Raw genomic sequence first — 17,045 nt, 5'->3', positions numbered from 1 at the left:
GTTTGAAAAATAAGTCAGTTCAGCAAACATAAAAAGGCGAAAAAGGGCAGGCAAATAAACTTTTACTGCCTTTCAAGGCCTTACTGAGTTAAAGATAAAAGTAAAAGGACGTCAGACAGCTTTGCCTGTAAGACATCTGTTTTACGTGCACCACACCAGGTCGCAAACTTGTCCTCTAGATACCAGCATAAATGGATTTCATGAAAGGGTGACTAGAGGTTAGGATGACATCCAATAATTCAGTTGGGAAATCGAACACAGTGAATTGCCACTGCTCAATCTACACGCAGAGAGGGGTAAACTGCACAGATTTGCATGGAGGATCTTGTCTGGTTGCTGAGACAGTAGGTCCTCCTGAAGTGACAGCTGATCAGAGGACAGATGCTCATGCTAGGGAGTTCCAAGAACCACACTCTTCTGGCCGAATCAGAGGCCAAAGCGATAACATGGGCCCAGTCTTTCATGATCTTTCTCAGAACTCTAGGCAGGTGAGGTAGTGGAGGTAAGTCGTTCAGGTGTCTCTGGTTCCAATCCAGCATCAATGCATCCCATACCTAGTGTTCTTGTGGACATTTCAGCACACAACATTGTTGACAGTGTGTTCATAACTGTTGTGAAAAGATTTAGCCAGAGTGCCCACCCCTACCACAGGTGGAAGAGACCCTGTGCCATATTGTGATGTAAGCACCACTCATGATCCACCAGACAACACCTACTCAATTCATCTGCTCTGGGGTTCAGGGAACCCACCAGATGGCTGGCAACCAGACAGATGTCCAGAAAATACCACCCACATCCAGAGGCACAAAGGCACCTGGCACAGGAACCAAGACCACACTCCTGCTTGTTGCAAGTACAACATGATAGGGTCTCTGTGAACCTGCACCAGTCTCAACTTGATGGGTGACAGGAAAGTCTGATGTCAGAGTAATGGCCTGCAGCTCAAGTAGATTGATGTGGAAAGAGACCAGAGTCTCTAGATCTCCACCTTCCCCAGGTGACCACACCCACCCAGCAGAGATGCACCCACTACCACCGGTAGCTCCAGGTGGGGAAGAGCGAGTAACCTGCTGCAAGACACTGCAGTTGGTCAGCCAACACTACAGAATTTGAACTGCTTAATCCACAATCTGGATGGTGTCAGAAAGGCGGCCCTGATTCGAAGGCACTGGAACTCCAGTATCCACTTTAGGTTTTCAAATGCACTGCAATTGTTGCTGAGTAGGGAAAGCACTGAACTTCCTACCCAGGACCACCCCAATGAAAGGAAGCCTCAGAGGGAATAAGGTGGGACTTTGGCTCATTTGAGGTAAAACCCAATGATGTCAAGAAGGTTGCCCTCTTCAAAAGGTAGCTCATGACTGAATGCTGCAAGCCTGCCTTTCCCAGTCAGCATTAAGGTACTGAATGTGGTAAATAAAGATCTACCATCATGGGCAGCGACCACCTACATCACAAAATTTTCCTGGCTCACCTTGAACTACAGGTAACTACTGTGGGTCTGCAGGACAGGTATATGAAAATAAGTGTCCTGCAAGTCCATGGATATCATTTAGTCACTCAGGTCCAGAGCAGATGAGATCTGGGCCAATGTGAGCATTTAGAATCTGTTCTTCCACAGTAAGACTTTAAGGAGACAGAGGTCCAAGATACACGCAAGGCCCTTTTTCAGGATGAGGAAATAGCGGGAGTAATCCACCTCTCCCCCCCCCGTTTTTTTTTACAGTCCGGTACCCTATCTATGGCACCTGTGGGGGTTCTACAGAGGTCATGGGTCGTTCAAACAGTTTCACTGCTCTACAGTGAGGCGTCAAAACAAGTTGCGTCATCTGAGGGCCAATAAGGCTGTGCTGGTGATTTATCGCAATCGCTAGCACGAATGTAGTCCTACCACTCGTCACTATGCACATGATCATCATCATCATCCTGTCCGTCCCCAAAAGGTTCACCCAATTCCCCATCTTACCAGAGTCAGAAGCCTCCTGTTCTCCCACGTCCCTAGGAATTGGTGGAACTACTGGCAGTAGAGGGGCAGATATCTCCTGAGTAGTAGACAGCGGTGTGGGTGTTCGCACCAAGGCGGAGATGGCAGCATCGGTGGAAATTGTGGTTGCTGACGAAGTGGATACTATCACCAACTGTGTGTCCATTAAGGTATACACTGCCATCAACAGTGGCAGCATTGTTGATTTTGTCATCAACAAGAGTCCTGTTGTCGACAGTGGCTTCTTGAATGACGAAGACTGTACGGTACTAGTCTTCTGCTGTCACACTGTCGACTGGGCTGATCTTGATGATTGTGAAGCTGAGGTCATCTACGTCCTCGGCAGTAAATGTAACTGGATTTCAGAATACCTGCATTTTTTGTGCAATGTTAGGCCCGCAATGTTCCTCAACTTTTAATGTACATTCTGAAACTTTGAGGTGGTGGCTGTGGATACTCTTTGTAGGAAATAGCCCTTTCTGCAGGTTTACCCCAAACCTTTTGCCTTCCTCCTCTTCTTGCTGACGTCATTCTGTTGGCCTTGGGAATCTGGGCACTTTCAGTGCTAATGTGCATGTGATCCTTCCCTAAACAGGTGTGTAATTGGTGTATACCTGGTTGCTATATTTAATTTACTTGTAAGTCCCTTGTAAAGTGGTACCCCCTGTGGCCAGGGCCTGTACGTTAAATGCTACTAGTGGGCTGCAGACCAGATTGTGCCACCCACATAAGTAGCCTTTCAAACCGGTCTCAGGCCTGCCACTGCAGTGCCTATGTGTATTTAAAACCTACTTGGCAGGCTTTAAACTCCCCTTTTATTACATATAAATCACCCCGAAGTTAGGCCCTGGGTACCCTTAAGGGCAGGTTGCTTTGTAAGTAAAAGGTAGGATGTGTACCTTTATCTTTTGCATGTCCTGGTAGTGACAAACCCTATTTAATTTTTCACTACTGTGAGGCCTACCCCCTCTCAAAGTAGCATTGGGAATTCCTTAATAATCTTTTAAACTTTAATTCCTGGTCAGAGAGGAGTAGCTTCTTGAGGTTTCATAGGTTTGGAATGCTACTGATAAATCCCACTTACTGGCGAGTCTGGATTTAACTTAACTATTTTAGAAAGTGGAAATGTCATTGCACTAACAGCTCTGTGCCTGACAGCCTGTCTCCAATACACATCTGGGCTCGAAGACAGCTACATTTGTGCATTCCCTCTAGACAGCCACAACAAAGGACACTCAACTGCATCTGCATTCATCTACATGCTGATAGGTCAATCTGGGCAGGAGAATTCACTTGAATAGGCAGTGTCCTGTCTCTACACAAATGGCTGATTTACTCCCCCATAGTTAGGCTGACAGACAGGACTGAGCTGAAAGGGGACATTTGCACAAGAGAGTTCTTTTGAAGTCACCCCCACATCAAAGGTACATTTGGGTATAATTACTAGGTCTCTGACCCCATCCAATCAGACATCGCTGGCTCTACAGCTGTGCATTGCGAGAAGGAACGGCTGTGCTGCCAGGAGGGACTGCCACTCTGCTAACTGCTCTGTTGGTCTGCTACTTGTTGAGCTGCAGAAGGGACTGCCAGTTTGTGACCTGCCTTGGTGTGCTAGCCTGCTGCTGGCTACTTTGGGGCGGAGTGGACTAAAGGCATTCTCCAAGGGTTTGTTGGCATGTCCCCCATTCCCAGAAGTCTCAGGGCCATCAAAGACTTTGGCTTCTAGCCACTGCCGTGGGACATCGCACCCTGTGCGATCGGCAGTGGACTGTTGACAATGAACAATAAACTTCAAATACAGCCTTTCTTACGACCAATTTACTGTGATCCTTGAGACCAACAAGGTCTCCGCAGCCAGCCTACTCTACGTTGCGGACGGCTGGGGGGTTAGTTATCAGCGAGTAAAGGCGTCCTCCGTGACGACTTGGGAGTGCTACACATGTGCTGCTTCCGTTAGAAAGCTCCTGTGCCCTTAAATTCAAGTATTACCAAAAAGATACTAAGAAGAGCGGCAATAATTATAGAACTGCTTTTCTTAACACTAGCATTACTTGAAGTATACATGTGAATGTTATCATTTTAGTCTTGCTTAGTTCAGAATATAATAATTTATATTTCTAAACCTGTGTGGAGTCTTTTGTGGTATATTCATTGTGTCAATGTGTGTGTTGCACAAATACTTTACTCATCGCCTCTTTTGATAAGCTTGCCTGCTCTGCACTAACCTACTAGAGGATGAGCACAGGTTCTCAGTTGTTTATCTAGTTTCCCAAACTATAGTGGTGGATTCTGCCTGACTTGGGTGTACACTTTAGCCACTCAGAAACCCCATTTCTAACACTCGAAGTAAATTCCAGCAGAGGTAGCTCCTTTTTCACAACACCTAAATGGAAGGCTGGGTGGGGCACTTTTCAGTCAATGATCTCCGAAGGAGGGGGTCTTCATCTCTATAGGGCAATTATCTTCCATTCCAGTAATTAAAGGGCCAACCTCCTTTCGCTGTCATTAGGTGGAGGAAAAGGTTTTACTGTGTCACAACTAAACGCTTTATGAGTGGGATAAAACCAATAAATGCACTGATCAAGTAAATCAAGGTAGATCTTTGGACTGCAGTCTGAGCAGGATTTGGAGATTGTTTTCCCCCCTCAGCCATAGCAGTAGCTGGTGACAGGTCTCCCCTGGGTCAGCCCAGACATGAAAATCCTGAAAAACTCCTAAAAAGAACTCACAATTTGATGAAAGTTGAAGAAAGGACTGGCAGAAGTCCAGGAAAGATGAAATAAAGATTCAATTGAGTCCAATACAAGGAAAAACAGGTTAGAACTGAGCTCTTTTCAGGGACTCCCTCGAATACATGCTGTGGTAGGAATTGCAGTTATGGAGGTCTCCAGGAGGAGGATGAAAGCTCAGCACTTCCACCACATTTAAAACAACCTGAATGTAAGCCAATGAGGTGGATGTACTACTAAACAAGCACTTGTTACGGCCTATGCCCATTTCAACAATTGGATTAGTGCTTATTTAAGGTTACAGGAGATAGTCGGTCTGAATGATTCAAACATATGAATATAACTAAGATCTAATGCTGGAAAACCCTTGGTATGAATAGTTAAAATGTAACATTAAAATGAAGGTCTTATTCTTAATAAAGACCCTAGAAAGGCAGAGAATCCTCACCTCTTGCTTTAACTATCCTAAAACAGATGGAAGGTAAATAAAAGATGGTGACATTACATATCCCAACAAACTCTGATCCCCTTGCACAAAACTTTAAACTGACATGTCCAATGTCATTAGGAAACCAAATGCTGTGTTCCAAATAAGAGATAAAGTGGCCAAATCCACAATGATTTGAGTCTTATCCCAGATTCTTCCCACAAATATTTTCCCCACACCAATTCCCCGTTTCATTACCCTGCAGGCTGGATGGCACCATAATTCTGGTGCACCATGCTCCTCATTCTCCACTTTTAGCTGTTGCCAGGTCCATGGGAGGCTTGAACTTGTATGCAGTAACCAAGCATCCTTAAAAAGCTGTGGATTCAAGAAAGAAAAAACAGATAAATCAAAGTAAATTGCTCAAAATTCAAAGACCTACTTTCTATAGAGAAGTTCAAACATTCCAAACACAATTCTGAGAGCCAGAAGATCATTCAAACTTGGAAAGTTTTTAAAGTTTGGCAACATTGGTACCCTACATAGTTTGAGCCCTCTTCCTTTACCCAAGAGATGGGATCTTCAGCAATCTAGTTACAGGAATGGAAGGGCAAAACAAGAACAGAGCACATCCTTCACTGGACGACACCCATTATAAGACAGCTATACATCAATCCCAGCATCTAAATTGCACTCAGACACCTGGAAGCAAGACCGTAGCGAAGGGAGGCACATTTGGGTGTCTATTGGTAGTGTTAAGGCATGTTCTGGATCAAGAAACAAGAGTTAATACAAGTGAGTAGCTTATTTAAGAAACTGCAAACCTTCCAATCAAATTTGGAGGACAATTTATTATGCACAAAGCAGTACATGAATGTTCACAGTTGAAATAGAGGTACCAAAAAATACAAGATGAAAGGGTGCTGGGACAAAGAATTTCTAATCATTCCGTTGTGCAGAATGCTATTTATCATTGGGGGTGTTGCTGTATTACTTGCACAAAACACACATCTTTTACAGCACATATTTATAATTACCTAACTCAGTAGTGCTTATTTGATCAACATCAGAACAAACTAAGCCTGAGCCACCTGCAGGGTAAAAATTGGGGTGACCTGGAATCAGCCACATCTGTATGTCTCTATTGCACTCCTGCTTCACCTCGCATTCCCACAGGCCACAGGAAGAAGTTATTATCAAGCATTGAGACCTTACTGATGGGGCAGCAGAGGCTGTTCTACTGTGTATTTCACATTCATGCATTTGTATCTGGTGGAGGGAACAGGGGGGGCTTAGTGAAGAGCAGAAGTACACAATGGCCCTCCTTGTGATTATAGGGGCCGTATAAAACGTGCTTATAGTCCACCATTAATAAACTCAATTGACAATTTTTTTTTAACAATCAACCAGACCTTCAGACCTATAGTGGGAAGACATACAAAGTAAATTTTTCTTTAAAATCTATACTGATGGACTATGGAGTGCAGGTGTTTGTTATAGGAGAGGAGAACAAGTAGCATGTAATTACTCAAAGTTCTCTGCATTGTACTTTCTAATTCAAAACAAAGCTTCTATTCTTGCCATTTTCAAATTTACTCATTTTGACCTTGACATTTGAAAAAAGTGATTCTACTCCGTTACCAAAATCAAAACAATAGTGGGCAAATTGCTGTATCTCACTGTACCGCGAAATGCTGAAGTGTAATTTTTAAACAAAAAACATTTGAGAAACTGTACTGCATGGTATTGTGTTACATGGATGTTACACCATCTTCTGATTCTAATTATACATGTCCCTGAATAGCCTTTGGCACAAGACACAAAATATGGCATCTCATACATACATTGCACCCCCTTTATGTGATGGCACATTATCTTTCATGGGGGCACTGCAGGCTGTCTGACCCCAGCTCCTTATACTTTCATGAATATCAAACTATCATTGTTTCTCAGCAGAGACCTATACTTAGCGACACCACCAGAACTTCCTAGCTATGATGTCGAACATAGAATGGCTAGTCATAGCGATTCCCTTAGAACTGGCAAACCTTTATTGCTTTTTTGTCCTCGTCCACCTCGAGGTCCAAACAGAGATTAACGGTTTATGGGCAATTGCATACTTTTTAATGCACATGAACCAGGAAGAGCATTTCACTGAAAGTTCATGACAAATGTTAGCAGAAGCCTGGTCCGCAGTGCCCCTTGCTACACCAATCCGTATTTTGGATGCTATTAAGCCTTATATATTTGTCTTTAGAAAATATTTTTTCTTCTCTTGGAACAGACTCTGGAGACTGGTTCCTACCGTCTCAAAGCGACTGATCATAACTTCACAATGCAAAAGAGTTGGCCGCTTTCAAACACTTTTTCCACAAGGCATTCCATGGTTTATTTTCTTTCTCTGGTGGATTAGGGGAAGTGAAATCAACTGCATTAAACTACTAATTTGCAGCCACTACAACCAGAGAAAATGTATGCACTATCTCACACAATATCCCAAACAGAGAAAGGGGTTGTTAAAGTATCCAACATAGGTTCCAGGATACCGGGTACAAAAGCATAACAGGGCAAGCTTGAGGCTTTGTCTGAATCACCTCAAAGATCACTGATGTACTTACTACCTCTAGTATGGGAGTCTGAAAATTGAATTTCTTTAAGAACTCATGAAAAGTTGTTAGATGATCAATACAAGAGATTTTTGATGGAGTTAAATTGGAAGAAAAAAAAATCATGCCAAGACAATGAGCTAGATAGAACCTGAATTTACAGGTGAAGACCAGGGCCAAATTACTCTCCACGGACCAGATGATTCAGAACAGTGGATACCATGACGTCTGCAATGAGAGACATGTTACAGCTCCTATTCTCTGCATCTCCTGCAGGAATACCTAGATGATGACATCTTTGGAGGCACAACTATCTTCACCTGGAGACCTCACATCATGCTGACCCGGCTAGGTAATAGGTCATTCAATATGAGGTGCAGATGAGGCTATTCTGGCTGAACCTTCTGAGAATAGCCTGGCACTGCAGGGTGGTGGCACTGGCCATCCCCCATTGAAACTGATCACTTCTGCCGGTGGAGGAGAACTATCCTCTGGCAGATTTTCTGGTTGGATGGCGCTCAAGCTGGCAAAGACAGACAAACTGAGCTGCAACACATTGTCAAAGTGTCTCTCGATATAGACAGAGCTGCTCAACATAGAATAATGGGTATGCTTTGACATGGTTAAGTGACTCAAATCCTACCAGGATTGGGAAAGCTGGTGAAGACTAGTTGCTTGTTCACTAACCTTTAAAAGTGGCAGAAGCAACAATGTGATAAGGAGAAGGTGGTCTGGTGAACTCTTCCGTTCGCAGATAGAAGTGTACACTGCTGATGCAGGTGTCTAATTCCCCCTCTCTTAACAATGAAACAGACCTCCTATATGACATTTTGACTAATGGGACAGCCTTTAATGGAGGGGGTGTCGGGAAGAAAAAGCATTCTATTGTTGAAATCATCATTCCTTCACACTGTCCCTCCATAATGCAAGCAGTTATCATATAAAGTCAGAGTAGAGGACAGACGTTACAAAACGAATAGTTTCTTACCTGTCGGTGTAGTTTTGCAGCTTGAAGATCTTTCTGGATTCACTATGCTGTGCATTATTCCGCGATCTTGTGGTTGGGTCCGGATTCGTAGTCTTTTCTTTGTTTTTTTTTTTGGTAGCCCAGGTGGGCGTCGACGTCCACCATTTGGTGCACCTCCCGTGACGTCGTCGTGCTTCCTGCGGAAGTCCCACCTTTGGGGCGCCATCTTCGGGTTCTTTTTTCCTTTCCTTTTTTTTTTTTTTTTTTTAACCCTAGGCGATTGATTAATCCTTCTTGTCCATTTTTCTGTATGTTTTCATTTCTTTTGATCTTTTCCATTTTACCCCCTCTTCCTCCAGCCTCATCTTCCTGGCGGAGGTGGGTGGGTTCGCTAGTGAATCCAGAAAGATCTTCAAGCTGCAAAACTACACCGACAGGTAAGAAACTATTCGTTTTGCAGCGTGAATCTTTCTGGATTCACTATGCTGTGCATAGACTTTGTAGCGGTTTTCCTAATTCTGTGGCGGCTGGGTGGTAGATGAGCGTTGGTCGTTGAAAATGTGCTGAAGCACCTTCTGTCCAACCTGTGCTTCCTTGTTCATCTGAATGTCCACGCAGTAGTGTTTCGTGAACGTGTGCACAGATGCCCAAGTTGCCGCGAGGCATATGTCCTGGATGGGCGTGTTCGCCAGGAAGGCCACGGTGGCCCCCTTCTTCCTTGTGGAGTGAGCCTGCGGCCCCTCCGCTAGCTCCTGTCCTGCCTGTTTGTGGCAGAATTGAATAGTGAGGGCAATCCACCTCGCGATGGTGCCCTTAGTCACTGGCCTACCCATGAAGCTAGTAGCAAAGGACACAAACAGCTGTTTCGACTTCCTGAGTTCCTTGGTTCTCTCAATGTAGTGCATCACCGCTCTTCTTGCGTCGAGGGTGTGCAGGGCCTTTTCTGCGTTTGAAGTCGGGTTTTGGAAGAAACTTGGTATCTGAATACTCTGATTCATGTGGAACGCCGACACCACCTTGGGCATGAAGTGTGGGTCCGTTCTCAGGACTATTCTATCCTTGTGAATCTGAATGTAGGGTTCCTGCAGCGTTAGTGCTTGAAGCTCGCTCACCCTGCGTAGTGAGGTTATGGCCACCAGAAAGGCCGTTTTCATAGTCAACATCTGCAGTGTGGCCTTGTGAATGGGTTCAAACGGTGCCTTCATGAGCTCCGTCAGGACCACATTCAGATTCCATGCCGGCGGCGGCAACCTTTTCGGGGGGGCCATCCTTTTGGCTCCTTCCATGAATCTCCTCACCACCTGCGAGCTGAAGAAACTTCCACCTTTTTCACCTCTGGTGTAGGCCACGATTGCCGCTAGGTGTACCCTTAGTGAGCTCGAGCAGAGGTTACTCTTTAGAAGGTGTGTGAGGTACCTCAGTACTGTTGCGTCTCTTGTCATTCTGTTTTGCAGGCCCTTTTTCCGGCACCACACAGTGAACCTCTTCCATTTTGCGCTGTAGCATTTTCGTGTAGTTGGTTTCCTCGTCTCCCATAGCACTCGCATCGTGCTCGGAGGCAATCTTAGGTGTGCGAACTCTAGGTCTTCGGGAGCCATGCCGCCAGGTTGAGGGTCTCTGGCTCTGGGTGCAGGACCTCTCCGTTTTGCATTGAGAGCAGGTCCTTCCTCCTCTCGAACCTGTATGGGTTGCCTTGTGCCATTTCTTGAATTTGTGAGAACCATGTCTGCCTCGCCCACTGCGGAGCCACTAGGATCAGAGTCATGTTGCTGGTTCTGCACTTGTCGAGCACTCTGTGCAACAGGGGTATCGGTGGAAAGGCGTAGGCAAATGTCCTCGACCAGCTTATCCATAGGGCATTTCCCTTGGATTGCTGATCTGGTTGCCTGGACGCGAAGCTTTGGCATTTCACATTGTGGCGTGTTGCAAATAGGTCTATTGTGGGAGTCCCCCATCTCCGGAAGAGTTTCTCCGTTTCCTGGGCATTGAGCTCCCACTCGTGCGATGCTGAGGTCTGCCTGCTTAGCCAGTCTGCCTCCACATTGTCCTTCCCCGGTAGGTGAATTGCCAGTAGATCTATCCTGAGAGGTATGGCCCATCTCCAAATCTCCTGAGCTAGGGATGAGAGTGGGAACGACTGTGTCCCCCCTTGTTTGTTGATGTAGAACATCGCCGTGGTGTTGTCTGTTTGGACCAACACCCTCTGGTTGAACAGGTGTCTCTGGAATGCCTTCAGGGCTAGCAGGATTGTTTTCAACTCGAGGTAGTTGATATGGCGGACCGCATCTGCTGGAGCCCATAGACCCCTCACTCTGAGGTTGTCCATGTGCGCTCCCCATCCCTTCTGCGATGCGTCCGTGGTAATGGTCACTGTTGGGATTGGTGGTGTCAGGCTTTTCCCCGTTGTTATGTTGTCTCTGTTCCACCAAGTTATCTCCTCCTGCACTGCGTGCGTAACAACCACTAGATACTCCCAACTTCCGTTTGCTTGTGACCATTGCTGTTGTAGCCATTCCTGGAATGGTCTCATGTGCAGGCGTACATTCGGCACCAGCTGGATACAGGACGCCATCATCCCCATCATCTTGCTCACCGCCCTCACTGTCAGAGCTCGCCCCTTCTGGTAGAGCTTCGTCTCCTTCAGTAGAGCATCTGTCCTCCTGTTGCTGGGCACTACTGTACTGTTGCGGGAGTTGATCTTTGCCCCCAGGAAAATCTTCACCTGTTCAGGTTCCAGCGATGATTTTCCCCAGTGGATCGAGAATCCCAGATTCGTGAGGGTGTCTGTTACGCGTTTTGCGTGCCTCTCGCACTTCTCGCGTGAGTTTGCCTTGACCAGCCAGTCGTCCAAGTAGGGGTAGACATGTATTCCCTGCCTTCGTAGGTGTGCCGCTACCGCCGACAGGCATTTCGTAAAGACCCTTGGTGCTGATTTTAATCCGAAGGCCAGGGTTGTGAACTGGTAGTGTTCCTGTTCGATGTTGAATCTTAGAAGGCCCTTGTGCCTTCTGTTTATTGGGATGTGAAGGTAGGCATCCTTGAGGTCCACGGTGACCATGAAGTCCCCTTCTCTTATCTGTGGCAGAACCTCCTGCAGTGAAGTCATTTTGAACCTTTGCGTTCTGATGAACTTGTTTAGGTAACGGAGGTCCAGTATGGGTCTGAGGTCTCCGTCTACCTTCGGAACCAAGAAGTAGTTTGAGTAGACCCCTTTGTTGCGTTCTCTGAACGGCACTGTCTCTATGGCTCCCTTTTGTAGGAGTTTCCGCGTTTCTTCTCTGAGTATTGCCAGTTCTTGGGCCGATCTCAGTCTTCCCTTCGGTTTCCTGTTTGGAGGTCTTTTCTCCAAATCTACGCAGTATCCGTACTGCACGATGTTCCGTATCCACTTGTCTGTGGTTATACGCCGCCACTCCTGAAGGTAGAACCTCAGTCTTCCGCCTACAGGTGTCGTATGCTCTTGAATCTTCTCTTCCCCCTGAGGACACTTTTTTGCGCCTCACCCTTGGGGTCCTGACGAGGGTAGGCGTCCTCTTGCGTGCTGAGTCACTTCGACGAGGGCTGTTCGCCCCCTCTCCTCCTTTGGCCACGTCCGTTCCCTCTCCCGCGAAAGGACTGGCCCCGAGGTTGATATTGCCAGTTTTGCTTCTGCTGACCTTGTCCGTGACCTTCACCCTGCTGACCTTGTTGGAACGCCTGGTGCGACGTCCCCTGCTGGCTTCCTCCCCTACCATAGGGTCTCCTCGAGGGATTTCCTCGCCTCATTCCCCTCAGCTGTAGGGCCCCATGGACCTCGCCGTCTCGTTTTCTTTTTTCAGCTGGGTGAGCTTCTCGTCCACTGTTGCTCCGAACAGTGTCTCTCCGTTGAAGGGTGTGCCAAGGATGTTGTTCTGCACTTCCGGTTTGAATCCCGAGATTCTTAGCCATGCATGCCTCCTCTGTTACCCCTATGGCCATGAGTCTTGCTGAAGTCTCTGCCCCATCCAACGCCGTCTTTATAAAGGAGTTGGCGATGTTCTTGCCTTCGTCTATCAGGTGAGAGGCTCTTTGGCGGTATTCTTCGGGGAGGTGCTTTACTAGCTCCCCCATCTCATCCCAGTGCTGGTATTGGTGTCTATTGAGGAGTGCATTCGAATTCGCCATGCGCCAGTGCATTGCGGCGTTCCTCTCGACCTTTCTTCCTGTGAGGTCAATCCTCCTGCTCTCCTTATCCGGAGGTGGGCCCGAAGTTGCTGGTACGTTGGCCCTTCTCCTGGCCGTGGAGGCTATGATGGAGTCCGCGGTCACGCTACCCTTGATGTAAGGGGGGTCCAGGGAGGAGTGCTTATATTTCTTCTCTGTCCTGGGCGTGATCGACCGGCAGGTCGCAGGTTCCTTGAAGGCTTCTCTCCCCTGATTCGTCACGCTTTGTAGCATGGGGAGGAACTGGCTCCTTGTCTGGATGGGGAGCAGTGTCTCGACGAGAAAATCGGCTTTCGGTTTCTCCTCGTTGAGTTGGACGCCGAAGGCCATTGCTGCGCTCCTGACCACCATATTGTAGACCCCGATGTCGTCGGGTGGCGAAGGCCTCGAAGGGTACGTGTCCACGGGCTCCTCCGGGTTTTCGGTGTCGAGATCGTGCCATTCGACGTCGTTGCTGGTAGATGCCGCCGATTCGTAGAACGACCGTTGGTCTTCTTCCTCGGCTTCTCCCTCATAATAGGGCTCTTCTTCCTCTTCGAGATCCCTTGTCAGCCCTTCGGCGTCGAACTCTTCTTCGACCTCACCGACGTCCGCCGATGAAACCGTTGGAATCTTGAATTCCTTCATCCTGGCGTCGAACTCCTTCTTCCTTTGAAGGATGTTCTCCATTTCGGCCTCGAGCCGCCTCTTTTTCTCCATCTCGGAGATGCTTTCTGCGTCGACCGCGGGTCTTTTCGATGAAACTTGCGTCGACGTCGAACGTTCTTTCTGCGTCGATCGGCCCGTTTCATGGGATGTTTTCGACGACCCTTGCCTTTCGGCGTCTTTCGGCACCAGGGAGTCCTTTTCTAAGGATCCGCTCGGCCTCTTGTCCGTGGTTCCCCCTTTGGACGTCGAAGTTTTCGGCGCCGGGGCTCCCTTCGTGGACTTTGACTCAGTTTTTCTCGAGTCACCCTCGTGTTTGAGGTACTTTCTGTTTTGCGCTCGACGATTCTCTTACCTAGTCTTCTTTTTTCTTGTCGGTCTCTACGACCGTGAAGTTTTCGGCTGTCTCGGCGACGTTGTCCTCGTCGTCCGTGGAGAGGCCCAGATCGTAGAGAGTCGGGGGCTTCCCCTTGCCATCCATGTTGGCGTTGGCTCTTCTCTGTCGCTCTCTCACCCTGAGTGTCTTCGGCGCAAAGGCTGAGCAGGCGTTGCAGTCGATACTCTGGTGATCGACCGGTAGGCAGAGGTTGCAGACCGGATGCTGGTCTTTCTGCGCGAACTTGTGGTGGCAGTTTGGGCAGAACTTGAATGGAGTCTTGTCCATTGCGCTCAGGGTCTCTGAGCGTGCATTCTCCAAGGCCGTCGAAGAAAAAGGGCGCTGGTCCTCTTTTCTTCGCGCTCCTGATGAAATCTCTTCCTTTCCTGATATCTTCTAGTGATTCTATCGACGAAACTCGCTTTTCTTCCTTCTTCCTCCGAGTGTAATTCTGGAGCTTCCCGATGACGATCCAGACCCAACGGCGGAAAAAAGAATCTGAAGATGGCGCCCCAAAGGTGGGACTTCCGCAGGAAGCACGACGACGTCACGGGAGGTGCACCAAATGGTGGACGTCGACGCCCACCTGGGCTACAAAAAAAAAAAACAAAAAAAAACAAAGAAAAGACTACGAATCCGGACCCAACCACAAGATCGCGGAATAATGCACAGCATAGTGAATCCAGAAAGATTCACGCTGCAAAATGGGGGACACACCTGGGCGAACTATGGGGCATTCCACTTGAGGGACGCACTTATGGCGTATTTCTGTACGCAGACGATGTCTTGATATACATCAGAGACATCACTGCGGACCTCACCTCTCTGGGCCGCACTCTACTACTTAGGGAGGGCAGCGGGACTGAAAGTGAATAGGGCCAAGTCCACTATCTACCCCCTTCACCCGGACGCACCCCAATGGGAGATAAACGCTGGAGTGGCCAAGCTGGCGTGGAATGGGGACGCCCCAAGATACCTGGGAATCAGGCTATATCACACCCGAGAGGTCTCCTCGAGGGCAATCACTATAGGTCCCTAAGCTGGATTAAAACCCAGATCAACTTCTGGCAAACGTTACCTCTGGCCCCCATAGGTATGGTAACTTTATCAAAGATTCTGGTAGTACCCCGTCTCCTATACTATTTCGCAAATGTCCCAGTGATCCCCGCAAGCCCTCTTCCGAGAGCTAAACTCCTTACTCATATCGTTGATATGGGGAAAAAGCCGCCGCAGAGTGGCTTTGTGAACATTGCAGCTGCCACGAGACCGAGGCGGTCTTGGCGCCCCTTCCTTCGAGGCCTACTTCCTCGCGGCGCAGCTACAGTGGCTTTCACGCTGGGCATCACCTGGAGGAAACAAACACAAGCAGGGTCTCTGACAGTTCCAGCGATGCATCGAATGCTCCTCCCGAGAACCAAACCAAATCCAACCCATCCCATTCTGGTGAAGATGGCTGGATCCTACATGCTAAGAATTCATCGCCTCTCTCTCGAGATGCGCAGATATACTCCCCACTTTTACCACTGGCGTGTCTCCCCAAGGGACGCAAACACTATACATAGAGACTTACTAACCTGGACAGAATATGCACACAGAGGTGGAAGCCCTGTTCACAGAAGGTCAACTGTCAGTTTCTTTTTCACAGACAGCTCATATCAGACTGTAGGAAGACATGGAATTTGATGGACGGAGAACCCAAAACGCACCCCACACTACACGCGATACTAGACATGGGCGCAGGGCGACCCCTCATCACATAGATATACAGATCTATCATAGACCTCACGTGCGTGCGGCTAACGCTGCTCAGATTAAAATGGGAGGAGGAATTTGGTCTGGCACTACATGATAATGAATGGCTCACGGTCCTAGAGCACCATAAAAAAAAGTGTCTCGTAACCAGCGCTTCAAAAACATCCAGTTCAACATACTACACCGTGCGTATCTCTCACTGGTGCAGCTTAAGCGTTTCTTCCCTGCAACACAGCTTGAATGCCCACGCTGCCACATGTCCGACGGCACATTTGTCCCTATGTTATGGACATGCTCCACACTGCAGATCTACTGGGCAGGAATACACACCACGATACAGACAGTCACAGGCCTGACGGGGGCCTCGCCACATGGGAGGCCAGCGCCTTGGTGATATTCAAGCGTCACAAACAAAAAAAGATAGAAACCCGCTTCGCGATTCTAGCCCTGATCCTAGCAAAGCGAAGCATCACATTACATTGGCGTTCACCTACAGGTCCCCCGATAGTAGCATGGAGGAGGGCAGTCGCGAAATGGGGAGCCGCAGAAGAAGATGCAATCAGACTGGAGGCGGCACGCGGAACGTGACGCCACCCCATATCCATAGAGTGGTCGCTGCTCCTTTATAGTTTCAAACAGGTACAAGACACCCCCGCTGAAACCCAAACAGCTACTCAGGCGGTGCCAAGCCCCACAACACCCCACGCCTCACATGAGGTCACTCGAGCGGGTCCCACCCATCCCCCTATCTCCAATGGAACTCCACGTTTGTCCCGGTGAGAGAGTTCCACCTGGTGTGACTTAGACTAGTAATAACTGTGTGGTGCCACAAGCCCCGGATACCCTCATTCCTAGCCCTATCCTCCGAGTTATACCTCCCAGTTATTTTAAATGAAAATGATTTCTTCTGACTTGACACAACAGGGGTACACTAACAAGACCCAAGAACCAAGCAGTCCACTATGAGACCTAAGCAACCATTAAGAACACATACGTGCACTGGACAATGCAGACCTAGACAATTAATCACCTTATTATCATACAACGGTAATGCAATAAACTAAAAGCTATAGAACCGTAATTGTTGCCGGAATGTGTATACCCTGTTTGAAAAGGGGGGGGGGGGGCGGGTCGCACCACAAAGGAAAGTCAAGGTGGCGGGAATTTCACAGATGAAAAAGAAAATAATAAGAGAACGCATGAAAGTCAAAACACAAAAAAAGGTGCAATTAGGTATAACAGCTTTAAATAAAGCAGGATCTTCCATGTAGTAGAAACAATTTATTTTATTTTTATTTTAGTAGTTTTATATAGCGCTATCTGGAGGGTAGACGAGGGTATCAGAGTGCTTCACAGCATGTACAAATATGTGCAAAT

The 17,045-nt window shown here is 47.7% G+C and overlaps 1 protein-coding gene across 1 annotated transcript in view; it reads right to left on the bottom strand.

The window, feature by feature from the left end:
- FBXO42 (F-box protein 42) overlaps positions 1 to 17,045 on the bottom strand; it is a 183,150-nt gene that overhangs the window by 2,997 nt on the left and 163,108 nt on the right. The window contains exon 9 of the mRNA XM_085608595.1: positions 5,399 to 5,518. Within this exon, the coding sequence (XP_085464721.1) occupies positions 5,399 to 5,518 (120 nt within the window). The remainder of the gene's footprint in view (positions 1 to 5,398; positions 5,519 to 17,045) is intronic.

Source organism: Triturus cristatus, chromosome 1_2, assembly GCF_964204655.1.
Source record: "Triturus cristatus chromosome 1_2, aTriCri1.1, whole genome shotgun sequence".
NCBI lineage: Eukaryota > Metazoa > Chordata > Amphibia > Caudata > Salamandridae > Triturus > Triturus cristatus.
This window is presented reverse-complemented; position numbering and strand designations above follow the sequence as displayed.